We start from the raw sequence: 27,817 nt of genomic DNA, 5'->3' as shown, positions 1-27,817 counted from the left end.
CCCAGCTAACCAATCACAGCACACACTGACCCAGCTAACCAATCACAGCACACACTGACCCAGCTAACCAATCACAGCACACACTGACCCAGCTAACCAATCACAGCACACACTGGCCCAGCTAACCAATCACAACACACACTGGCCCAGCTAACCAATCACAACACACACTGGCCCAGCTAACCAATCACAACACACACTGGCCCAGCTAACCAATCACAGCACATTTCGTATTTCAGAAGGCGGGCCTTCATTTGATACAGGAACTATTCGAGCCGTTCATGCCAGACTGGGGAGAGAGGTGTTGTAATAATGTAAAATATGTGAAAAATGTGTTTTTCGAACAACCTAATATGAGAGCCTGTTCTAGTACACCCTCAAAACAAAATCAAGACTTTGTAAAAGAGCATAATAGGACCCCTTTCATTTCTTTGCGACTGAAGAAAAAAAGACATGAACATCTTGGATGAAATGGGGGTGAGTAAATTGTCAGGAAATTCTCATTCTTGAAGTGAACTAATCCTTTAAAATTTTCAAAAGTGACAGCAAAGACTGTTCTTTTACACCTTCTGTTCATCAAAGTATGCTGAAAAAGTCACATTTTTACCACAATATTAAGCTGCACAACTGTTTTCAACATTAACCATAAGAAATGTTTCTTGATCAGCAAATCAGCATGTTAGAATGATTTCTGAAGGGTCATGTGACACTGAAGACTGGAGTAATGATGCTGAAAATCAGCTTTGATCACAGAAATAAATTTGATTTGAAAATGTATTCAAATAGAAAACAGTTACTTCTTTAAAAACATACAAATCTAAACAACCCCAAACCTTTGAACAATAAAGTAGACTTGTAGTGGTCAGTCTTTTGGATTTTATCGTACATTTATTTTCAATGAAATGTTTCAGTATTGGATAATCGTTGGAGTTATTGGATTGGCACTGGGATCGAGTCCACGGACCACCTGGGAGTTCCTCTGGCCTTTTGACCTTTTGACCTTGTAAATGTTTATGGTTGTGATGGCGACCGAACCCTGGTCTCATCCCGGATCTGGTGCTGCTATGGATCTTTACAATCTTTGTTTCTTTTTGTTTTTTTAAATGGCTTAGATTGGAGACTGTGGTTACCATGGTAGCGTGAGTTTTTCTATGCAGCTGTTCACTGCTGGAGGTTCCACAGCCGAATCTCTCTCCATCTGTCTGTCTCTGTCTTTAGTGAGCATTTTAGTGTGTTTTTTTGCGGATGATTTGTATTTGATTTATGTGGGTTTAGTTTGGGTCAAGAATCTATCCCCGTTGCATCTGAAGCGGAGGAACCGCTCAAATGTTTTCATTCAATATCTCAAATATTTAGCTGCTGTGTTTTAGCTCTGCTGGCCATGGAAGCACATGTTTAGTTTCAGCCCAGCTGTTTCACTCTCTCTCTCTCTGTTTCCAGTCCACTTCTGCGTTCCTTCTGTAGTGAGTGTGTAATAGGTCAGCAGCAGTGTCTGTGCTTGCATAAGGGTGTCCAGTCTTTGTTTATGCAGTCAGTGAATGTGTGTGTGTGTGTGTGTGTGTGTGTACTAACACTATCGTCTGATGTGTTGTGTTCAGGCATGGCACGAGGTGCGCTGGTGAAGTAGCAGCGTCCGCCAACAACTCGCACTGCACGGTTAGCTCTGCTGGCCATGGAAGCACATGTTTAGTTTCAGCCCAGCTGTTTCACTCTCTCTCTCTCTGTTTCCAGTCCACTTCTGCGTTCCTTCTGTAGTGAGTGTGTAATAGGTCAGCAGCAGTGTCTGTGCTTGCATAAGGGTCTCCAGTCTTTGTTTATGCAGTCAGTGAATGTGTGTGTGTGTGTGTGTGTGTGTCAGTACTAACACTATCGTCTGATGTGTTGTGTTCAGGCATGGCACGAGGTGCGCTGGTGAAGTAGCAGCGTCCGCCAACAACTCGCACTGCACGGTGGGCATCGCTTACAACGCCAAGATTGGGGGTAAGTGTGGCTGACGGTCACTGTCTGATTTAGATCCACTGCTGTACCTGGGAATTCTGCCTTTTGTTCATACTCTCGCACACACTGTGAATACAGTGCCCCTGTATGCACCCGGTACCCCACAACAGTAAAAAGTGTGAAATAACACAAATTAGTATATCAATTGTAGTGACCAAAAAAGTTACATTAAATAAACTGGCTCATATACATGTTCTTCAAAGTCGCTAGATTACTATGATAAGATTACAGCTCTGCACACTGTACAATTTATCCATTTAGTAATAATTTAATAATTATTAATAAAAAAAAAGTTTTGCTAAGAAATTCATACATGGGCTCAATTTATTTTTCAATAAAATCATTCATGGAAAAAGCTTTAGTTCAGAAAGTTAAAGGGATACTCCACCCCAAAATGAAAATGTTGTCGTTAATCACTTAACCCCTGCACGGATGCGCTGCTTTCGTTCAAATCAAAGCGTAAATACACAGAAAACGTATCCTTGTGTCGCGGCTGACACAGAAGAGCGTGCGCTGCTTGCGTTCAGTTGTTATTCTCCAAAATGGCGCTATGGTGATGCCAGAGGAGACAAATTGTTGAATAAAGTCATTATTTTTGTTTTTTTCACGTACAAAAAGTATTCTCGTCGCTTCATAACATTACGGTTGAACCACTGATGGCAGACTATTCTGACGATGTCTTTCATACTTTTCTGGACCTTGACAGTGTAATTTACTTGGCAGTCAATGTGACAGTCACATGCCTCCTGGTTTTCATCCAAAATATCTTAAATTGTGTTCCGAAGACGAACGAAGCTTTTAGGGTTTGGAACGACATGGGGGTAAGTGATTAATGACAAAATTTTCATTTTGGGGTGGAGTATACCTTTCAAAAGAAATACTTAATTTTGTATTAAAGAAATCAAAAGAAATACTTCATTTAAGTGTATCCAGACTTTTGACTGGTAGTGTAAACACTCTTCTGCTGGATGTTGCCAGTTGGAATCACTCAGATAAGATTTTTAAAAGCGGGAACTAATATTTCTAATATTGCACTGATATTCTATATTCATCTGCATGACTGAAAACCTGCACAGACAACTTTTATAGATTATGGTCAATTTTTTGGAAGTCAACTAAATAAATTTTGGTCCTTTTTAGTTTTTTTACAAGTTGGGACTTTTGCCATTTTATTTAAAGACGTAATGCCAATTTAAAAATATAACAGCTTGTGTAAACTCGATACACCTACATTCTGTGTATCTGTTTATGAATGTAAGGAAACATCATATTCAGTACTATTCAAAAGTTTGGGGTTGGTAAGGTTTTCAGAGGTTTTTAAAGAAATCTCTTATGCTCATCAAAACTGCATTTATTTGATCAAAACTACAGTAAAGGCAGTAATATTGTGAAATATTATTGCAATTTAAAATAACTGTTTCTTTATTTTAATACATTTTAAAATGTAATTTATTTCTGTGATTCAAAACTGAATTTTCAGCATCATTACTCCAGTCTTCAGAGCCACATGATCCTTCAGAAATCATTCTAATATGCTGATTTGCTGATCAAGAAACATTGCATAATATCAGAGTTGAAAATAGTTGTGCAGCTTATTTTTGTAACAAAAACCATGATGCACTTTATTCGGGATTCATTGAATAATATAACATTAAAAAACAGCATTTATTTGAAATACTGTATATATTTTTGTAACATTATGAAATTCATTACTGTAACTTTTGATCATTGTAATGCATCTTTGCTAAAAAGCAAAACAAAAACTGAATTCTTACTTTTGAATGATAGCATATGTATACACACCCTCTAATACATCCAAGCCTAATTATTCAGGGCTTCCTTAAGATAGATCAGTTGACTAGTCATTTAGACAACATCCCTCTGACTAGTTCATTTTGGAAATGTGTAGGTTTGAACGTCTTTTGGACGTCATTGCCACACTGATCTTCAGTGCCTTGCATATATTTTTTCTTTGGGCTTGTCCTGCAGGTGTCCGCATGTTGGACGGAGATGTGACAGACATGGTAGAGGCCAAATCACTGAGTCTACACCCTCAACACATAGATATTTACAGTGCCAGCTGGGGTCCAGATGATGATGGCAAAACCGTGGATGGGCCCGCTTCCCTCGCCAGACAGGCCTTTGAAAACGGCATCAGACAGGTAAGAATCATCTCAGCATGTATAGAAGTTAATATGATATGTGTGTTGTGTTTTTCCTGAAACTGAAAGTGTCTTTTTTCCATATGATGTGGCATTCATAAATCAGCAAGTGTAATTTTCAGGTCATCAGTCACGTTTCTCCAGCAGTCTGGCCCACCTAGGGTGTTTTCCTTTCCTTCTCACACTCACCACCTGCTATGCCAGTGAACTTTAGAACGGGATTTTAGTTTATCTTCCCTGAGTCATGAGTCACAATCAGTAATTAGCCTGTATCTTATGCCAAAGGTGTGTTTGGAGTGGTTTAGGCATGTTTCAGGTATGTGAGACTCAGGGACATCAGGTAATATTGGTCTCCTCTCATCACAAAAGGCTGGATGATATTAATGCTTGGAGATTATAATTGTCCTGATGCTGTTAGTTCCTGCTTTGGAGTGTTTCAAGTAGGGCTGTCAGTCAGTTAAAAAAAAAACTATATTTGTCGACTATATTTGTTTTTTTTAGAATTGAGACACATTTTCATTACCGTAATGCATCCGGATGATGTTTGTAAATTATTCTCAATGATTCGTGTTAGATTCTCTTTACTGTAATATGGCAATGAAAATCATCCTGTCTGGAAATGATGAACTTTTTGAATAGATATATATATTTTTAAATAAATTAAGTTAATGTAGTAGTTTAACCACCAGTGTTTTTATTGTTCTTAAAACTATTACATTTTGTTTATTTATTTATTTTTTAAATAAAACCGGTAACCATTTAAACTTATTTTATTTCAGTTAGTTGGCTAGGCAATATTTTAAGTTTTAAGTTAATTTAAATACTAAAATTACTAAAACTAAAACTGAAATAGAAATATATGCTAAATAGAAATATAATAAACTAATAATAATGAATCAATTACTAAAACTTAAGTAATACTTAAGTAAAATTAAAATTAAAACTGAAAATATATATTTATTAAAAATATATGTATTTGTGAAAATATATGAATTTAAAATTCGTAATAATAATATTATATAAAAAACACTAACACTAATTCATTGATATAGAATATATTTGTTGGTTACAGTAATGAGAAGGAAAATGGAGGAAAAAGGAGGTTGGTAAGGGAAGTAAAATGGGTTTAATATATGTGTTGTCTTATGTTTTTTTTTTCTTCACAGGGCAGGAAAGGACGGGGCTCAATCTTTGTTTGGGCGTCAGGAAATGGCGGTCGGAGTCGCGATCACTGTTCATGTGACGGCTACACCAACAGCATCTACACGATATCCATCAGCAGCACGGCAGAGAGCGGCCGCAAGCCCTGGTATCTGGAAGAGTGCGCCTCCACCCTCACCACCACCTACAGCAGCGGAGAGAACTACGACCGCAAAATCGTAAGTTATCAAGAAGACGCTCAAACTAGATCTTCAGCACTGAGTAAACTTGCTTTTCATAAAACAGGCCTGCTGCTTAATTCATTTTAAAGGGATAGTTCTCCCAAAAATGAAAATGGTCATAATTTACTCACCCTTAAGTTGTTCCAAACTTGAGTTTCTTTCTGGTGTTAAACACAAAAGAAGATATTTTGAAGAATGTTGGTACCCAAATATTGATGGTAGCCATTGACTTCCATACCATTTTCTTCCATACTATGAAAGTCAATGGCTACCGTCAGCTGTTTGGTTACCAACATTCTTCAGAATATCTTCTTTTGTGTTTAACAGAAGAAAGAAAGTTTTGTTTTTGGCTTGTAGCTTTAGAATACATTTTTTTTTTCCCCAAATGGGTGGAAACTTGATATTAATCTGTGCTAAAAAATGAGCTGAAGCACATTTAATCATTCAAATATTTATGGAAACCTTTTGGAAGTTAAACACCAGTGAACCGCACAATATCTTGAAAAGTAGAGCTGTCTCTCACATCATTTTTCCAATGTATTGCTGTTTAAATACATCTAATGCATTTTCATTTGCTTCTTTGGCCATGCATGTGTGTTTGATCTGCTTTGTTGGTCACTGTGTCATGAGAGCATCCTGGTGTTAACCACTGCGGTTTACAGCCCACACACAGTTTTACACACTCCTCTGAGAGTTACAGAGCGACGCTTCTTCCCTGTCTCTCAGCTTGTCTCAGAGTGACGTGTGAAATTCCACACCGGCTTTCAAACTCTTTTTACCATACATGTTTACATTCTGAAGCCCAGTGTTACAGACATTAGCACTTCTCTTTGTTGTGATATCCTGTAGTTTTCAGTTCATTCAGCTCAGATTATAGTTCACTGAATTTCCAAGTTTTCGCAACATTGTCCATTTACTAGATAACTTATATTTACACACGTTTATTATCAACCAGTCCAGAGTTATTGTTATTAAAGGCAACCATTACAAAGATAAATATTAGCAGTGAAAATATTTTAGACAGCTGTACGGAAAACAAAATTTTGGCAAAAAAAGGTTGATTGTGTACTGTTAATATCATAGTTCATGTGATGAACTTGAACCTGTAGCAAAATCTGTAAATCTTTCCCTCCCACATGAAACTCCTGATTGTGTGAATTCAGATATTGAAAGAGTGGATTACGCTTGTAGAAAAATGGTAAATGTGTCCACACCTTTAAAATGGGGGGAAAAAAACAATTACAGAGAAAAACACTTTTTTATGTTTAAAAACTTGTGCGCTTTGCCTTTGAGTGAAATCACTGTCGTGTAAACGCACCTTATTACGTTCATATTGCAAATCTTCTTAAATGTCCCATGAAGTACCTTGAATTATTATTATTCAGTGTGTTGATGTAATTTCAACTGAAACAGGAAGTCAGGGTGGGACATATCGAGCAGCTCTGCCCCCTTTTCTAAATAGCCAATAGAATTTCATCCATATCTCTATAAAATATAGCATTCTGTATGGAATTCAAATGGGTCTGATATGTTGTCTCTGGACCGGAGCAGACTGTGTGCGCTGCGGTAGTTCACGTGAAACCATACTTTATTCACCCCAATCGAAAGCATATTTACACTGTCTGAATCTTTCCCTATCCACTATATAGTGCACTATGAGCCATTCACCGTACAGAAAATACTAATTCTGTGAAAAAAGTGACTGATATCTGTTTATAGTGTAGAGGGCGGGACACTTCAGATTCTAGAGAACATCTGATTGGACAGAAAATCTGATGAGAAGCTGAAGTGCAGGGTGATGTCATCAAAATCATTAATCCATATTGGCGGAAATGAGAGACTGTAAGATTTGAATGCTTATGTCTTCTAAATGTAAATTGCAAGCTGGTAGACAGGAGTGTGTTCGACCAAAGTCCGTTTCTCAGTTCGACTTGAAGCAGCAATTCGCAGACCGATCGCTGTATGACATCAAAGCACCGCGAGAGCTACAGAGAGCAGATGGCTCTGCATGCTTTCGAATCACTCTCGCGGTACTTTGATGTCTGGTCGGTCTGCGCTGCTGCTGCTTTAAATCGAACACACCTCATCTCACAGCCGGTCCGTTTTGACGGCACACTTACGCTTACATCCGCATGTAAACATGTCGTCGACGTAGAAGTTCTTCATTGTGAGTTAAACAGACACAAAATTCGCTTAATTTGTAATACAATATTGACTGATTTTGCTCAAGTTCGCTGACGAAGTTTCAATCAAAGCCACAGTCATTAATCCATATTGGCGGAAATGAGAGACTGTAAGACCAGCTTGCAATTTACATTTAGAAGACATAAGCATTCAATTATGTCTTCTAAATGTAAATTGCAAGCTGGTAGACAGGAGTGTGTTCGACCAAAGTCCGTTTCTCAGTTCGACTTGAAGCAGCAATTCGCAGACCGATCGCTGTATGACATCAAAGCACCGCGAGAGCTACAGAGAGCAGATGGCTCTGCATGCTGTCGAATCACTCTCGCGGTACTTTGATGTCTGGTCGGTCTGCGCTGCTGCTGCTTTAAATCGAACACACCTCATCTCACAGCCGGTCCGTTTTGACGGCACACTTACGCTTACATCCGCATGTAAACATGTCGTCGACGTAGAAGTTCTTCATTGTGAGTTAAACAGACACAAAATTCGCTTAATTTGTAATACAATATTGACTGATTTTGCTCAAGTTCGCTGACGAAGTTTCAATCAAAGCCACAGCAGAACTGTTTTGTGTCTCCGAGTAACACAGCGGTGTTTCGATACTGAGTGAATCCACGTTTTTGAACAAGTCACTTGCCTTGTTTTTTAATGAATCCGCTGTTTGAATGAATGACTAATGACTCGCTCATTAAAACAGTCATTTACCATCATCTACTGGTGGTTTGGTTTCATATTTAAAACTATTGGGCCCCCAGACCCCTTTACAAGGGTCATATTCCAAACTATGTCACCTTTTTGATCTCTTGTGAGTTTGCAGGTATGATAAAACCATGTCTGCATTTGTGATCGGAGAAACGACAAACAACAAGCGCTACTCTACACTGCTGAAAACTCGCGTTTGAATCATCAGTGGCAAATTCTTTAAATATAAAAAAACGTACTTACAGGCTGTGAGTCAGCATTATTTGTCAGAACACCGGTATTGTAGTCTACTCTCCCAGGATCAGGAAACAGTCCTCCGTAAAATGCGCTGCATACATCTGAATATTCGGTTTGAACTGTTCTGGAACAGTGTTGTAAATACAACTTAACCACTGATTTCTAGTCGTGTCCTCTTTTGGAAGGACAAACAAAGTAGTTTCGTTTCTCAACGAAACACACAGCGTCTCCACGACATGGCGGCGGCGGCAACAACAATACTACAGCGAGAATCAAAGTTACGCCTTCTTTCTTTGCGTGAACATTTGGGCGGTGTTATGCAAATCTTCCCACACAGTGACATAGACATGTGGGGGCGTGTTTAAACGAGCTGTTTTATGTAGGCGTGGACGAGTCTTAAATTTTATAAAGAATAACTCTTTGGCTTTGAGACTTTAGTCTTTGCAACTTTAGGGATCTTATCTATTTACGAACAGCTTGTAACACTCCAAAGAGAAAGGAAAACTTAATCGCATTATATGACTCTTTTAAGGCTAACATATTCATACTGAAAGCCAAAAAACTTGATTTTGATTTCATTGGGACTTTAAGACTTCTGGTCTGATTTATTGTAAATAAATAAAACATAACTGTCCAATTAGACAGGAAGGGGGATGTTGACTTATAAATCAACCAACCACACTTTGTTTTTTGTGTATCTGACGTTTAGAGTGGAGTAAATCTGAAATCCATCACGCAGCTGAAATTAGAGTCTCATTTAGTTGATCCAAATGAATATATTTCAAAGATTTTATTGCATGAATCTCACAATCTTCAAACTGATGCTGACACAGTATCTGAGTGGATCCAGTCCATGCTGCTGAATCACAGATGCCCCAAAGTCGTGGTAATTTACTGCTAAGTGTAGCACAATGTCACATTTATAGCACATTTCATTGTCAGTAAGTACTCCAGTATGCTGAAGTGCATTTAACAAATAAAACTTAAATTTTGGCAATATTTCTTTTTGGACTAAGTATAGTGTGTGTGATTAAAGCAGCAGATGGAACAGTTTGTGGCCCTGTGTGAGACGGGATGCAAATTAATACACTATATAATTCTAAACTACACAAAAAAAAGTATAGTAATTTTCAAAAATGCAAATGATATATATAAAAAATAAAGTTAACTAAAACTAAACTCAAATATCAAAATACAAAAATGCAATGCAACAAAACTGTCTATCACATACTCGCAATGTAGACAGTGTTGTGTATTATAACAGGAGCGGTCAAGTTTGGTTACTTCACGTTATGTTACTCACATGCAGTGTCTATACAGGTTCACTTTATTCACAGATTAACACATGGAAATACCGTGCACAAGAATAACCTGAATTATTTTTGGCTCTCCTGTTAGATCACAACTGATCTGAGGCAGCGCTGCACAGACAGTCACACTGGAACATCAGCGTCAGCGCCGATGGCGGCAGGGATCATTGCTCTTGCTCTGGAAGCCAAGTAAGTGGAAGCAAACTACTGTATGCTCTCATTTCTCTAACAGTTCTTTAGTGGAAGTGTCTGCTCCAGGCCACTTCAGTGGAATTAGCATATTTATCCATTAATCATGAAGGTGTTATGCTATAAACTCCAGTTACTTTTCACACTCTTACTGACCCTCTGAATTTAAGGTATAGTTTACCCAAAAATGAAAATTTTTAAGAATGTTGATAACCAAACAGTTGACTTTGACTACCATTGTATGTTCATTTTTGTATGAACTATCCCTTTAATTCAGAAGGTCAGTCCTTATAGATCATCAATACCTTATTTCAAAAGTGCAAGAAAAATCCAGGCCCCTTCAAAATGCTGGGACTCTAAACGCCGTGTAGCGAGCAGCGTGCTTCCCGTAAGTTTCAACTGTGTCTGATTTCACACAGGAAATTGAGGAAAACCTTGACGTATGGCTGCCATGTGACTGTATATTCCCAGCACAATGCAGTGAACCAAACAGAGTTAGATTGTTTCAATATTTCGGGGGGATATTCGGGGACACATGGCATCCATCTGTCTTTGGTTTGATGTTTGATCCCACTGTGCACGGTGAATTATGGGAGCGAATGTTTCAACCAGACATCCAGGCAATGAGACTCTGTGAACTACAGCTGAAAACTGCGGCCAGTGTGATTGTTTGGATTATAATAATTGGATTTGAATTGGAAAAAAATCCAGTTTGGAGATATTATTTAGTCACGCAAATGGTCACATAGTTGCAAATGTCCAATAATCATATTTCTAACTCTCTGCTGCAGTCCTTTCCTGACGTGGCGAGACGTGCAACACATAATAGTGAAGACATCTCGTGCTGGCCATCTCAGCGCTCCTGACTGGAAAACCAATGCTGCTGGTTATAATGGTAACAGCCTTTTTAAAAGTTTTTTTAACACGCTTTAAACTGCCCTGTCTTGTTTTAATCACTAGATTGTAAGTGATGCTTGTGTGAAATACAGCATGCCCAAAAATATTCAGATGTTAATTTTATTGTATGCTCAGTCTTCTGGGTTTTCCAGAGTAGGGTTGGGCAAAATACCAAAATCTTATATCACTATATGAGTAATTTTATTTCACGTTAATGGCATCACAATATAGTTATTTTTGCTTTAAGGCTTTTATGATATCAGCATTTTTAACTTCTATATATTTCAATACCACAAAAAAAGCATAACGTGTAAAAAATAACTCAAGACAAATAAAGTGATAAAATAAAAATCTCAAGACAAATTCAGTGATAAAATAAGCAAAAGAGTGAGCAAATAAACTAATTACAAGCAATAGTACTAAAAACTACAGCAGAACATGGATACAAATGAAATAGACCTACGTGAAAAATTTCAAGCACTAGAAATAAAGTACTAATTAAATTGTATGTTATGTACCAAAAAACACTGCATAGTCTTCTCTTTGTAAATTAAATATAGATTTATCCCTATTAAAATGACATAAGTTATTCAGTCGAGAGCAGCAAGAGATTTCCCTCTTTTGTTGTTTGATTAACATTAATGACACAGGCTGCAGCAGGTTTATTAGGCTGCTGTCACTTTAAGACTGAATGCATGGATCTAATAAACTGACACACATGCGTTTTCTTTCTCAACTGTTTACGTTCACTTAAGACATAAAGACGCGGGTCTATCATGCCGAGAACTCTCTTCTTGTATGCATAATGATGCATTTAAAAGTGAATGACCAAACGTGTCATTATAAAAATTCACAATGTTGCTGCAGATTAAATATAACGTGCATAACATTAAATAAATATTTTTGATCAGGTTAGACATTGATTATTTAACACTCAAACCCCTTTCTCTGCCTGTCCGTCGGTCTCGCATATCCACCATGTTTGTAGTTTTAAACACTTTTTATGCATGTTTGTAGTTCTAATCAAATCCTTGTCCACCACGCAATGTGTTGTGGGCAATATTAGCTGTTAGAGTGCGCATCGATCTGCACTTCGAATTTTAATCTCAAGTAGTAGACCATCCGGGAATCTTTGGCATACTCTTTTCAACATACTATGATTTGGGACATACTAATTCTATTTTCGAATGCTATTTAGGATGGATAGTATGCGAATTGGGACACACCAATAGAAACCTGAGGCTGGACCAGCCGATGCGCATTCACCGTCATAAGCGTGTTGGAGCTACGCATGCGCATTGGCTGGTCTAGCCTGAAAAATAAGCTTTTTAAATGCTATTTGAGCATAAGAAACAACATTCATGGGGCAGTTCATTTCAGATTTTGTTGCTGATTTGAAATATGTAATTTAATCGCAAGTTCGGCGAGCAGTTTTTGAGATTTCAGGATTCCCACATTAATTTAGATAGGACTTGGTCTTGTTTGAGCTGCCCAAAGGCATTACAAATATGGCGGCCGAGTGAACAGACTTTCCTTGAAAGGGACTTTGGTACAGCCAGCAGATCGATCCATTTACATTATGTACATTATGTAAATAATTCTTATGTAGTTCATAAAGATCATTTTTAAAAAAATTTCTGTTGCACTCTATATATTTCTCACTCATTTTGTGCGTAGTTTGTGAATCATTTGCACTGTTTGTATTTTTGTTGCAGAAGACAATTTGTGCAATTGTTTTCACTATTAGCTGCACGGGTTGTGCTTGTTGTTGTTTGTACTCGGATTGAAAATATATTTATCGGAAAAAAAGTCACTTTTTTTACTGTGTCCTATTATTATATAACACTGATTCCATTTTCTGTACTCCCTAAACGTTTTTTGGACACATCTATATTGCTAGTAAACTAAATAGACAATTTTTTTACTGAAAAGCGCCTATAACAATATTGTAATAAACGGCTATAACTTGCTTGGGGAATGTTATATGTGGACAAAATTTTATCGGCCGAGTGAACAGACTTTCCTTGAAAGGGACTTTGGTACAGCCAGCGGATCGATCCATTTACATTATGTACATTATGTAAATAATTCTTATGTAGTTCATAAAGATCATTTTTTTTAAAAATTCTGTTGCACTCTATATATTTCTCACTCATTTTGTGCGTAGTTTGTGAATCATTTGCACTGTTTGTATTTTTGTTGCAGAAGACAATTTGTGCAATTGTTTTCACTATTAGCTGCACGGGTTGTGCTTGTTGTTGTTTGTACTCGGATTGAAAATATATTTATCGGAAAAAAAGTCACTTTTTTTACTGTGTCCTATTATTATATAACACTGATTCCATTTTCTGTACTCCCTAAACGTTTTTTGGACACATCTATATTGCTAGTAAACTAAATAGACAATTTTTTTACTGAAAAGCGCCTATAACAATATTGTAATAAACGGCTATAACTTGCTTGGGGAATGTTATATGTGGACAAAATTTTATTTGGAAGTGTAAAACACCCCGATACAACTTTCTAAAGAAAAAAATCCAAACTTCAGGAGTTTCTGTTTGAGTACACAGTAAAAAACACCCAATTGTTGCTTGCGTTTTTCTTAAAATTCTGGAAATTCATTAATTCTTAGAGAAAACAAAAGGTATATTGGGATATTAAATTAACTAGACTGAAACTTCAAGTTCTCCTGTTTATAATGATATATGACACTTGATGCTGACTGCTAGAATAGGTCTTAAAAAACAAAGAAAAGGGCAGGCAAAAATGTTCTTGGTCTTTAAGGGGCAAACATTAACTGAAATAAAATGGGGGGGGGGGGGGGGGATTAATATAGAAATGTTTATAATCCAAGGCATCATTTCTCATTTTCATTTAGTTTAACAATGTACTAAAATATCTACAACTAAAAAAGAAATCAAAATTAATCAAATCTATATTGATTTTTTTTTAAAATAAAATAAAAATGGCCAAAATACACCACAAAATTACAAAAAAGTTTACTAAAATTAAATGAAAAATATAAAAATAAAAACCAATTCAAAATATTTTAAAAACCTGTAATTTCAATGATACTAAAATAGCACTGATCTGCATCATGATTGATGGTCATTTTGGTGTTCATAGTAACTCTAAATCTGTGTGCATATTGTTATTTTTTTTGTTGAACAGTTAAGTTGTAAATATTCTTACAGTCAGTCACCTGTATGGCTTTGGGCTGATGGACGCGGAGGCCATGGTGAAAGAGGCGGAGCGCTGGAAACAGGTTCCCCCACAACACATCTGTGTGGAGAATGCTGATAAACAAATCAGGTATATGCAGCATCCAACAGCAGGTCACATTTATATTGTTATATAAGTCATAATAAATTAAACATAATAAATTTGTTTCCCGTAGAACAATCCGTCCAGAGCATGTCGTTCGTTCGGTATACAAGGCAACAGGCTGCACGGATAATGCAAACCATCACGTTATTTATCTGGAGCATGTGGTCGTGCGTATAACAATTACGCACCCGCGACGAGGAGACCTGTCAATCAACCTAACGTCACCATCAGGGACAAAGTCACAGCTGCTCGCCAATAGGTACAATATACAGACTACGTACTTATCTTCAGTAAATGGCTACTTTGATAGAATTACTGCATAATGTGGTTTGTTCTTTCTCCCTGGTGAAATCCAGTGGAAGAATTCCCAGATTTCCACTGAATTGGTCCAGTATTTTTAAGTGCATTTTGTGCTGTGATGTAGCATCTGTTTATTGTTACTGCAGGCTGTTTGATCACTCAATGGAGGGCTTTAAGAACTGGGAATTCATGACAACTCACTGCTGGGGAGAGAAAGCTGCTGGAGACTGGATACTAGAGATCTATGACTCTCCTTCCCAACTCAGGAGCCAGAAAGCACCAGGTACTTTCTTCAAGCAAAACACACTACCTGTTACTTCAGCCACATGGTCTTACACAGAGGTGTTTTCACAAATATATATAAACTTTTGGATTGTGTGGTGTACCGCTATTAAAACTACCACAGTACCAACATTGACTGCGGTGATTACAATGATTACATTTGAACAGATCAGGTAGTGTGATTAAAGTTAATTAATTGATGTGTGAGATTTCAAGTTAACGTTGGCAATCATTCATTGACAATAATGCAGGCGGAATATTGAACCTGGATGTGACGGCCGTTTCGCCTGTTGTCAGGTCACATACAAAATATGTAGTTTTAACGATATAATATCTAGTTATAATGAGATGTTAAAAATCTTTAAACTTTAGAAATAATGCGATATGTCATTTAAAAAAAAAATAAAAAATCAGAGATGCAGATTGCAATTTTCTTGGCCGATTCCGATTTCCTTTTTTTTTTTTTGTAGGTGTGACCTGCCGATACTGAATTTTGCCGATTCCGATTTTTTTTTCTAAGATATATAATTGACAGCATATACAAACAAAAATCCAAGTAAATGTACTTAAAAGAAATTCTTAAACATTACAATTCCCCAATCTGGACTAAGTTACAAATGTTTTCTCACTTAAACAACTCTCAAAATAAAGTGCTCTGTGACTGGAATGAGCTAGAATAACAGTTCACTGAAAATGAGTTGCTGTATATAACAAAACAGATGTCATTTCCTACTACGTTTATAAATGGTCATCTTTCACATCAAATTCTTACATTGTTTCAATTAATTCAGTTATAATAAGAAACTTTAGGATTGTTACCATTCTAATGATATCAGTATCAAGTAACTCCATCTTTCCACTGCAGGAAACACAAAAGCTGCATCTGAAGTGGCACAGACTGTTTGATGAAGCTGAGGTGCCATAAATGCATTTACACTGCAAAATTGCGAATGCATAAATAATTATAAAAGATTAATGTTTTAAATAATTTTTTGAACATACAAATAAGAAATGTTGGGAAAAATGCAATGATACTTTACATATGGAACCAAACCATCAGTAGGTGGCGGCATTACCTGTTTAATGAGTGAGTCATTTAGTCATTCATTAACCGATTTCTTCAAACGGCTGATTCATTCGGAGTCGAGGCAAGTGACTGTCTTTATGAATAGGTTACTGAATCATTGACTCACTCGATTTGTTTAAAAATGTGGATTCATTCGGTAACAAAACACAGCTGTGTTGCTGGGAGAAACACAACAGTTCTGCTGTGGCTTTGATTGGAACTATTTTTGTTTTTTGCGAAATTCAGCAAAAACAGTCAATATTGTGTCTAAAATGTAAGTCACTTCATTTTAACTTCTTGTTTATTGAACTACTATTGTATAAAATCAGTGTCACATTGCAATCGTGTTAACAGAACAACGTATAGCCGATATTGAGGAATGGAACGGAGCGGCAGGTGATGCACTCATTGACTTGTTGGAGAAACAAAGTGAGATGCAAGCAAAGTTCATCGATTTAGACTTATGAAATCGGAGTTGGGACTGCCGTTAACGGACATGGATCTTGGTATACAGCGCTGCCATAGAGCGCTTGTTCCAACAGCCTCCCCGCGTGACACACCACCTAGATCACTGGTGCTCTGTTTTTTAGAGCACAGAGTGAAAGAGCAGGTGCTGTTTACAGCATGGAAAAAACGGAAGTGCGTTTTGAAGGAAGAAGTGTTTATTTTGACCATGATTATCCCTCAGCGATCTTAAAGAGAAGGAAGGCATATGCTGGGATATTGAAGGATATAAATGAGGGTTTAGTTTTATTGCACATCGACTGACTTGCGATTCATTTCAGGCAAGCTGAAAGAGTGGTCTCTGGTACTTTATGGTTTTATTTGTGATGCCCTTATGAAATCGGAGTTGGGACTGCCGTTAACGGACATGGATCTTGGTATACAGCGCTGCCATAGAGCGCTTGTTCCAACAGCCTCCCCGCGCGACACACCACCTAGATCACTGGTGCTCTGTTTTTTAGAGCACAGAGTGAAAGAGCAGGTGCTGTTTACAGCATGGAAAAAACGGAAGTGCGTTTTGAAGGAAGAAGTGTTTATTTTGACCATGATTATCCCTCAGCGATCTTAAAGAGAAGGAAGGCATATGCTGGGATATTGAAGGATATAAATGAGGGTTTAGTTTTATTGCACATCGACTGACTTGCGATTCATTTCAGGCAAGCTGAAAGAGTGGTCTCTGGTACTTTATGGCACCTCTGTGCATCCATACTCGTTCCGCAGTGACAAGCCCCGCTCACTGGCGGAGCCTCAGCCTGATGACGAGTACAGTGAGGAGTATGTGGGTAAGTACTCTAATTATATTGTGCATCACTGAGTATTGTGGATATTCCATCACTGTGAAAACTGATCAGTTTCTATTTTCTCACACAAGGCTCGTGCCACCCTGAGTGTGGTGAGAACGGCTGTGAGGGTCCAGGGCCCCAGCAGTGCATCACTTGCCTCCACTATTTCCTCAAGTTCAAGAACAACACCAGGTACACAGCTTTTCATAACATCAGTACATCTTAATAACTATACTTGATTGGTGTGTGTGTGTGTGTTTTTTTTTTTTTTGTAATTAAAACTACTTTGTATAAACTTTTTATATATAACATAATGCCCATTGTTTTTTTTTTCTGGATACATTAACTGATACAAGCAAGCAAATATAAAAAATGCATCTCATGTGGTAGAACCAATGTGCACACATTTGCATGAAACAAAAATAAAAAAATGAAATGATTTCACATATCCATGCAGATCCTTTGTGTAGAGGTGTAAAGTGTCTTAAAATATCTGATATTCAATTCCATATTTTTTATGACATGACAAGGTTAGTTCAGATTGAACTAGAATTAATTTAATAATGATATTTGTAAATAATTAAATAACATTTGTAAAAGAAAATAAATGTTGTATGCTTAAAATATTCTTAAACTGGAACATATATTTCATCAATATTTATTTACATTATAAGATGTGTTAAGACATTTTTAGTCATTAAATTTGAACTTTGTATGTGAAATATAAACTACTTTTCAAATGTTTGGGGGTAGTGCAATTTTTATATTACAATAATACCATTTATTTAGCAAAGATGCATTAAATTCATTATAAGTGACACTTATAATGCTTATAACATTTAAAATGTTACAAAAGATTTCCTTTTCAAAGAAATGCTGTTCTTTTGAATGGTGATATTGAATTGTATCACCGTTTCCACAAAAATATAAAGCAGCACAACTGTTTTCAACACTGATGATCATAAGAAATCAAATCATCATGATTTCTGAAGGATCATGTGACACTGAAGTCTGGAGTACTGATGCTGAAAATACAGCTTTGCATCACAGGAATAATTTACATTTTAAAATATATTACAATAGATAACAGTTATTTTAAATTGTAATAATATTTCAGAATATTCCTGTTTTTTTTTAATGAAATAAATGAGAAAAGAGAATCTTACTGACCCCAAACTTTTGAACAGTAGTGCATGAGAGCAGCATGAATACATGAGTACATTTCTAAGAGCTTTGTACGTTTATTTCAACTTTTGTGTGAAACTCAAACCAGTATTAAATATCAATGTATTCATTTGTCTGGTATGTAACCTTATAATGAACTGGGTAATATACAGCCAGTCAGTCATTATTGCAAAATAAACACCCTACAGAGTGAAGACCCCAACATGAAGCGTGTGTATTGCGTAACATAATTAGAGCTACTAAAGAATCTAGAAAGTTTTTAATGCATTTACAGAAAGGTTGTATTACTGAAAGTACTCTTTTTTTTATTTTTTATTATTATTATTATTGAAAATAATTTGACTTGGAGTTAAAAGATTAATTAACTCCTATAAAAACATCAAAGCACATGCTGACAACAGCTGTGTGTCTGCGTGCCCCTGCTAACATCTCACATCTATCCAGACACTCTGTGTGTGTGTGTGTGTGTGTGTGTGTGTGTGTGTGTGTGTGTGTGTGTGTGTGTGTATAGGTGTTATTTTAGCAACCATTTATTTTTGAAATGTTGAAACTGGCAATTGAATATGTTCATTTAGTCAAATTAATAAAAATGAATAAAAGTCTAAGCCACATGGAAATTCCATAAGGGATTTTTAAAAATAATTCAGTAAAATGATAACTGAATTTTCTTCAGTGTTTACATTTTGACGCCATTTCATTTGCATGATTGTTCCAGTCATTTGCGATTTAAAGGATTATTATTATTATTATTTACTCACAAATAGCAGTTTCTACCCAAAATATAGTAAAATATTTTTGAGCTTGACATAACTAGAGAAAATACTTTTTATTTTATAAATGTACTAATCAAACTTTTCCTCATAAATCAAGGTTTTCCAAGACCTCAGGAATCCTGGTTCTTGAAATGGCAGTTGTACATGAAATAAAAATATAAAGCCAGTTTACAGTCTTGATTTTTGCTAAGGTTTTAGCTTATTTTATTGCTTGTTTTGTCTTATTTAAAATAATTTTAAGTCATCTTGTGGCCCTCTTGGAAGTTTGCTGAGGCCCCTAGAGGGTCCTGGGCCCCTGGATGAGAGCCAATGCCTAAATATTTAGTTTTTTAGCTCCACCTGCTGTCACCATTATTATTTTGCACACCAACAATGATAATATTCATTTTCATGGGTTTTTACTTTGTAAATTCACTATTCTTTTCCCCTGATATGCTCTGGCGGCCCCTATGGAGGCTCATCTCACAGTTTTTAAACCGTGACGTATAACGGTTTAAAGAAATAACCAGGGTTGGGAGGGTTACTTTTTAAATGTATTCCGTTACAGTTACAAATTATTTAATTAAAAAAGTATTCACTAACGTAATCCAAGTACCACAATATAAAAGTAATTTAATCTGATTACTTTTGGATTACTTCAAGTTACATAAGTAAATAAGTCAAAAAAGCTATATCTAAGTAGCCTACTTTTATTTAACTATGACTTTAAAATTAAAACTAATAAAAACTATAGTAAAAACTATTTGAAACTATTAAAAATCGTGTCTTGTTTCACCATCTAGATATTACAGCCCGTATATTTATATAAAAGGTGGCTATACAGTTTAGTATTACAGTTTTATTTTTTTTATTTTTTTTTTTATTTCTTTAACATGTACAAGTAAAAATAAATATAGGCCTAGTTTATACACAACATTAAAAAATGTACACCATATACATATTAGTCCATTTTAAAATAAGCCTACATGTCGAAATGCGCGTGAAATGCTATCTTTCTTTATTTCATTGACTGATCCGGGTTGTGGGGACTCATGTTAATTTCTAAATTTTTAGGCTCATTTTCTGCTAGAAAACTTACAACTGCAGTCATGCACACCATGGAATTTTAGATCACTAACAAACACTAAATTTGAGCTAATATGATGATTTCCGTGCTAGTCGGACTTGCAAATGTTCAAGTTGGTTGAGTAGCCTTTTTTAAAGCAAGAGTCTTCATGCATAGCTTACGCTGTACAACTATGTTATTTCCTTTATCCTCTTTAAAACAAAATAACTGTGAAACTTCCAGACATGAAAACGTTTTTCCCAGCAGGAAGCATCGTAATTAATTCATCCCGCCTTTGAGTAATTGTATAATTGTAGACGGGTGTTATTTGCGCATGCACCAGCAGGCGGCTCACGTGAGTCAACATGTGTCAACAGAACCAGGAACTAGAGCCCTGCATTTCAGTCCGGGCCCGACTTTTGCACACCCCTTGGGCCGGGCTTCGGGACAATTTTCACATCATAGTTCAGATGCGGGCTGGGCCTCGGGCCTGTTTTAGGCTTCTCCTTATTTTTATATTTTGTTTTCTGAGTCTGTGTCACAAGGATGAAATTGTCGATCCTGACTCGCCATCTCATTAGATGCGCCTTTAGAGAGAAGTGCATCTTTACAGATTATGATTATAATTTTTTTTATTTCGTTAAGTAGTAATTTAATGCTTTCTATTGATATATTTATCATGTCTGTGAGGCATCTATTCACTGAGTTTCGGTTCATTTTTGTGAAGCGCTCCTGTTCAAGACCGAGATGGCAGAAAGCGCATCATGTTTGTTTTCTTTATTTTATAAAGGCACAACGTTTTGTTGATATTGTGAGTGCACACAAATAAAAGTAGACCCTTTACAGTTCCAAATGATATATTATTCTTACTTTTATGAGCAAAAATTACGGTGTATCCACTGAAAACATGCAAGTGATCGCGCTGGCGCCTCCATGTCCTGCAAAGCGCACTTTAGCTTGCACTCTCCGAACAAACTATTGAATACAGCGCACATTTATCTAGGTTTAATGTTTAAACATTGTTATATGCTTGACCTGTTTTATATCTATAGATTTTGTTTTAGGCAAGTCGTGATGATTTGAGAAGGCTAAATTAATCAAACATAAGCTATGATCAGCTCACTGTCTGCCGCTGGCCACTTGTTTGTTACTTTAAAAAAAACAAAAAATTGTAACGAACAAAAATGCTCAAAACGTTTTTCTAAATTAACTTAATAAAAAAACGAAACAAAATATAATCACTTTACCATTACATACAAAACTGAACAATTTTAATAGCTGAAACATTAGTATAAAGTGTTTTGGGAGAAGGGAGAAGGGAGAAGGGGAAAAAAAGACTGTTACGGGCCGGTAATTCTGATAAGCTGTCGGACACAAGCCGGGCTAGGGCCTATATTTGAGGCCCGTGCAGGGCTCTACCAGGAACTGTTTTCCCACTTTTTACAAAATGTAACTGTAATCTGAATACTTTGTTTTTTTTTATGTAACTGTAACGGATTACAGTTACTAGATTTTTGTATCCTGATTACATAACGCCGTTACATGTATTCCGTTACTCCCCAACCCTGGAAATAACTTTGTGTTTTGTGGCTCAGTCTCAGCATTGAACCCCTTTGAATAATTCCCTCTTCCATTCTGTCTCTCCCACTTTCTTTACCTCTGTCTTTCTGCTAGTCTACAGGGGAATAAGTGTCAGCTGAGCTGTGAACCTGGAACCTATTATAATGGGCACCGACGAGCATGTGAAAAGTGCCACTCGACTTGTGCCACCTGTGCAGGTAAACACTTTACCTGTATTTATGGTACTTTATTTTCCATTTAGCTTTGCAGTAGGCTTTGATTATGATCTTTTGCTTAAAAGCTATTTATAAAATATAACTTCCAGTAGTTGTTTTCTATATTCTTTTGGAGAGAATACTGATTGGCTATTCCTTTTTGTTTTATTTATTTATTATTTTTTGGTAATGCATATACGCACCTTTTAGTTTGCAATTTGCATCCAAAAATGAAGAGTATATAATCATCCTGGGCACAAAAAAAGATGCACTGTATGATGCCATTTTGAAGTTCAAGACTTGGCAAGACTGTGAAGTACCTTCTGAGACTATTACATCAGCACTGTTCTCTCCAGTGTCCAGAAATGGCAGCTAATTACTAAGGCTTTACAGAACAACCAGTGCTTTGCTTCTGAATATAGTTTATCCAGCACAATTACTGTTGCTAGCTCAGATTCTGCCCCAGATTTTAACAACAGATTTTCAATCTTTATTGTAACGACTCGCTCATAATTCTCAAGGAATCACTGGTCACAAAAAGCTTTTCTGATTCAAGTCACTACGATTAATTAAAGTTCTTCTGGGATGTGTAATAGATTGGTAATTAAAGTAATAAACACCGTTGTAAACAAGCTTTTGAGTCGACTCTCAATCCAAGGAAGCACATTTTCACCAAATAAGAAAAAAAGCTCATGCTTTGGTAAATTAAGTCACAATTATGTTACAGAAAGTCAAAATGATGAGGTACAAAAAAGTTGAAAGGTCCACACAATTGGCCAAATGGAGGTATCCAATGGTGGATGAAGGTTTCCTGCGTGTTTGGTCTTTTCGGCGCGCAGTTATTAAATTTAGGTTAAATTAAAATCTGACTCTATTTTATTATGACCTCACATTTGAGTTAGAATGGCAATTATTATTGATCATTTATAGGATAATTTATCTAGACATCTGATTATTCTATTTATTCTTTAATATTATTGTACTTGTTCATTCGGGTGCTCATATCGCTCTAAGATATCGCTTCGGCCATTAGCGTGTCTTACAGACACATTCTCGTCAGTCTTGGTTATTAGACAGAGGTAATTGACTAATAATTTAGACAGCTGCTCCTATGCTTGCTCATTCTAAAAGTACTTTTATTTAGCCCCCATAGATTTGTACACACTTGAATAAAACAACATTATTTCTAGTCAGAGGTCACGACCACTACTATAGATATAAGCCGACCAACATTATTTTCCCTGATAGTAGCTTTGGTATGGTCATGCCATGGTTTCCCCATGTACACTTAGCTAGAGTAACATTACAATAAACAAAGGTCATGGCTCACCCTTTTTAGGTTTGTCGAACAACATCCAGTTGACCTAAACAGAAATTCCCTATAAGCCCTTACAATCTAAGTACACTTGAACTAATACCAAGTAAACTATGTTTGTATTTTCCATCTCAGAGTATCAAAGTGTCTGAGGTTCTGTAATTATTCTGAGATTAAACGCCCAAATTATGAGATAATTATGAGATTTAAATTGATATACTGTAAACAAAAATAAATAAATGTATATACTATCATTGAGTCTAAATTAAGATATTTTTGACAGTGTCATAATAGTTAATCTCATAACTATGATTTAGGGCCAGATTTACTAAACGGGGCAAATTAGCATTGGACCGCAATTCCATAAAAGCGCAGATGGGAGGGGAAAATTCAGCGTGTGATTTACTAACAATGCGCACATTAAAGAAAACAGACACAGCCAGATTATTTCCATAATGACCAGCGCAATCTACCAAGAGCAGCGCAAATTACCGCCTGCTTTAAGACATGCTTTTTTAGGGCGTTAAATAATGGCGCAAATACCAGTAATTTGACGAGCGCAAATGTTAGTAAATCGTGTTGCGTGATTAATTTGAATACTCTCCTCCCATAAATTTTGCGTCTGAAGGGGAAACTCCTACAAATGCATATTCAATAAGGTCAGGTGCAAAAATAACTGTGTCCACGCCTTTTCAGCGCTAATTCTTCACTTTAGAAAATCCTGACAGTACTATTTTAATGCCAAGACGGTTTAAAACTGGCCCTATGTGTTATGATTTTGACTACTTTCATAATTATTTATGGGTTTTTGTAAATTTTTACTTCAGTTTTACCCATCTCTTAATTATGACCTAGAAAGTTATAATTTTGACTCATTTAATAGTTTTTGTCATACTTTTTGACTTGTCAGTTTCAACTTTATTTCATAATTGACTTGGGTCATACTTTTGAGTTATGTCACAGTTATGTATTATAACTCAATTATAACTTTATCATAATTATGACTTAGTATGTCAGTTTTGACTTATGCTAGAGTTTTTATGTCATCGTTTTGACTATCTCATAATTTAAATTAGTATCTCATACTGATTTATGTTTGTATATGGCAGAAATGGGCTTCCATATAAATGTCAACAGCTCAGGGAATTAATGATTTTTAATATTAGCTCGCATCCATAATGATATGTACCTTTTAAAATTAGTTTCCCTACAAGTGATTTGTGTTTTTGTAACCAATACACTCGTGTCAGTTGCTTCCAAGCATTCTCAGAGGAAACCCTTTCCGGAAGAATGTCTCTGTGTGTACATTCCAAAGTGTATTCCTAATTATTTGCAGTCTGGCTTTTTGGGAACATGATGGTATTCCCTGTGCTCAGGAACTGGTATGGAAGCGTGTAATGAGTGCGCTCCGGGCTATTACTTTGAGGAGTGGCGCTGCGTCTCCAGCTGCAGTGTGGGATATTACTTGGCAGAACAAACGACAGACAACGGAGATGTCCAGAAGTCCTGTCAAAAGTCAGTATTTCACTGCTAAACGTGACATCTGAGTAAGTGTTTACATTTAAAGGGGTAACGATGCATCACGGCTGTGATTGTGCCTGCAGGTGTGATCCTACCTGCTACGTCTGCGCAGGACCGGGGGAGAGGAACTGCAGCACCTGCATGAGCGGCTATAACCTGGAAAACGGCGTGTGTGTCGTCAGCACCATCTGCAAAGATGGTGAGTACTGTAGATTCATCCATGCTAGCTTTTGGTTAGCTCCTTAATTTTGTGTTTTCTTTCCTCCAGTTTTTGATCAGAAACTTTTAAAACAAAATATTTAGTTTTTGCATGGGGTTGAATTATGGTCTGTTTATTTTGTTTTTCTGATGTTGGAAAGATGTGTCCAGATTACATTTCATCCCAAAATAACAAGAAAATTCTATTTTGCAAATACCTTTTTTCCCCTTAAGCAAGCACATTTAACCCCAAATCCTTATTCTGTGTTGCATGTGAACGTTTTACTTGATTGGTTTATTTAACGTTGCATAAGTGGAAAAATAGGTTTTCGTGAAACCTAAACTTAAGTGATCCCTGAAGAATCGTTGACTGGGTTGAAGTACAGGTTTTAGTCGTGGTAGCTAAATGAGGTTTGAAACACGTTTAATTCATTTGATCTCATCAGGCCATTGTATATTTTTAAAACAAATCCCTAAGCGTGCATTTTTATATCTCGCCATTTCAAAAAACAACTCCATAATATTGATCCTAAATGATTCATGTGAAATAAGGAACTTTATTTACAGCGCAGTGTTCGTTTCAGCCGCTTCCCTCCAGAACTATTTATATTTTATTGATTCGTCTTGGAAATGAAAAGTTAAACTGCTCGACTTTGAAATGGTCAGTTCAATATTCCAGGTCTTTATGAAAGTAACAAGTCTGTGATTCACATACGTAACTGGTGCTATTGACATAATGGAGTTATTAGAGAATGTTTTTGAATTCACATTTCCAACAAATATTTGAGAGTTCGAATCGTCTAGATTTTCAGTTGATCATATTGGCCGTATTTACTTTGTCCCTATTGCAGTGTCTTGGGAAACAGAAAAAATACTTAATACTCCATATTACGTTTTAATAAAGGACAGAAACGAGGTGAAATGTTTAGTTATACTAATAGTACTACACAACACAAATTAGACTTCTACATTCATTAAGGACATGTTTGACCAATCCGCTTTTGCGCAATGATAAGGGGATTTCTATGTCTTTTATTTATGAATGATGTGGTTTAAGATGACGTAGCCTTTTATTTATGAAAAAGATTTATAAATGGTCATAGTTCAAATGAGTTGTGTTTTGTGGATGGGATTGTCCAACCACTTCATGCTAATTGTGTATTCATGACACAAAAAAAAGTTGTATGATTGTACGTTTTCTGCAAACTCAATACATGCAACGTTACATAACTAATGTTATATAGGATTACGAGATTCAGTCTATGTTCAAATGTGTTACATTTACTCTGTTCTGGCAACGTTTTTTTTCTTAATGTATATATGTATTTTTATCACTATTAACCTTAAATATATTTTGCACCCACGTTCAATTGAAAAAAGGGGAAAATGGATGATCAAGTTTTCTAAAATTATTTTATATTTCTGTTTTTAGCCAACTGCCATGAACAGTTAGTCTAGATGAAGATGTGTTGTAGTCAGGGCCAAGAAAAATGTTTGATCATGTAGAGAAGACTGGATGAAACAACTGGGTTACTGATCTTTTTATTAATGAACTTTAAAATAAAAACAAGACTGAGATTAAAAGAGACTACTTTTGTTTACTCGTTAAGATTCTGGGCTACACTCTTAAAAATAAAGGTGCTTTAAAAGGTTCTTCAAGCGATGCTATAGAAGAACCATTTTTGGTTCCACAAAGAACCATTCAGTCAAAGGTTCTTTAAAGAACCATCTCTTTCTTACCTTTTTATAATCTGAAGAACCTTCTTTCACCACAAAGAACCTTTTGTGAAACAGAAAGGTTCTTCAGATGTTAAAGGTTCTTTATGGAACCATTTAGACAAAAAGGTTCTTCTATGGCATCGTGAAGCACCTTTTATTTAAGGTGTACTTTCTGAGAAGTCAGACTTGGTGGATAAATTGGGTGAAACAATCGCATAGCAGTGACCCGAGTCATATATAGAGTTCAGAAAGTCATAGAGCCCTTTTGACTTGGATCCGTATACAACCACCCTAGCAACCACAAAGCAAAACGCTAAATCGCACTCAGAAAAGCACACAAAACTCTAGTGTTTTGGTGGCGAGTTTTACACTGACAAGCACCGCTCACATTTTCATCGTAAAAATCTCGTGCTGTCAAAGCGCTTGTTTACTTTGACTTCAAGAAATATTGTTCAGAGTTGAATTCTTGTGGTGAACTGGTGTGAGAATGATTCAACTTCTCCTTGTTTTCTTTACAAAAGGCCCTTTTTGTTTTGAAGAGAACAATTCAGCATTTGACCGAAAGAAATTCATCTCGAATGCGCAGTGGTCACAATGACTTTAAAAGAGACAATATATGCGCAGCCTCTTGTTCTGACCTGTGGCCGTTTTCTTTTAGAACGAACATTTCTAAAATGGTTGCAGCTCCCACACAACCATTGTTACTTTTCTGTGGTGAATAACATGATAAAGCCATTACTATTGACACATGCTGTTTTAAATTTTACAAACCTTGCGAGAAATATCAAAGCGATTCTTCAGTGTTTTTGCAGTTTAATGCAAGCAGTTTGAGTGCGAAAACTCATTTAACTGACATTGGCTTTGGACCCATATTTAGTCTAGTGATTGACAACTCAATTACGGTCATGTAGGGTCATGGGCGGCTGCTTCAAGACTGTCAGAATTGAGTGAATAGAGTGTATCA

The 27,817-nt window shown here is 36.3% G+C and overlaps 1 protein-coding gene across 1 annotated transcript in view; it reads left to right on the top strand.

Annotated features, from left to right (window-relative positions):
• The window catches only part of LOC107565122 (proprotein convertase subtilisin/kexin type 5-like), a 47,875-nt gene extending 21,170 nt beyond the window's left edge, over positions 1-26,705 (top strand). The window contains exons 5-17 of the mRNA XM_016250335.1: positions 1,892-1,980; positions 3,988-4,160; positions 5,327-5,539; positions 10,064-10,164; positions 10,956-11,059; positions 14,256-14,373; positions 14,459-14,647; positions 14,835-14,971; positions 17,197-17,322; positions 17,412-17,514; positions 22,000-22,103; positions 24,792-24,930; positions 25,020-26,705. Coding sequence (XP_016105821.1) covers positions 1,892-1,980; positions 3,988-4,160; positions 5,327-5,539; positions 10,064-10,164; positions 10,956-11,059; positions 14,256-14,373; positions 14,459-14,647; positions 14,835-14,971; positions 17,197-17,322; positions 17,412-17,514; positions 22,000-22,103; positions 24,792-24,930; positions 25,020-25,182 — 1,759 coding nt within the window. The 3' untranslated portion in view covers positions 25,183-26,705. The remainder of the gene's footprint in view (positions 1-1,891; positions 1,981-3,987; positions 4,161-5,326; positions 5,540-10,063; positions 10,165-10,955; positions 11,060-14,255; positions 14,374-14,458; positions 14,648-14,834; positions 14,972-17,196; positions 17,323-17,411; positions 17,515-21,999; positions 22,104-24,791; positions 24,931-25,019) is intronic.
• Positions 26,706-27,817: the final 1,112 nt, after the last annotated feature.

Source organism: Sinocyclocheilus grahami, unplaced genomic scaffold, assembly GCF_001515645.1.
Source record: "Sinocyclocheilus grahami isolate Dianchi unplaced genomic scaffold, SAMN03320097.WGS_v1.1 scaffold982.1, whole genome shotgun sequence".
NCBI classification, from domain to species: domain Eukaryota; kingdom Metazoa; phylum Chordata; class Actinopteri; order Cypriniformes; family Cyprinidae; genus Sinocyclocheilus; species Sinocyclocheilus grahami.
The sequence above is the reverse complement of the archived record's forward strand: the minus strand, read 5'-3'. Positions and strand labels throughout refer to the sequence as shown.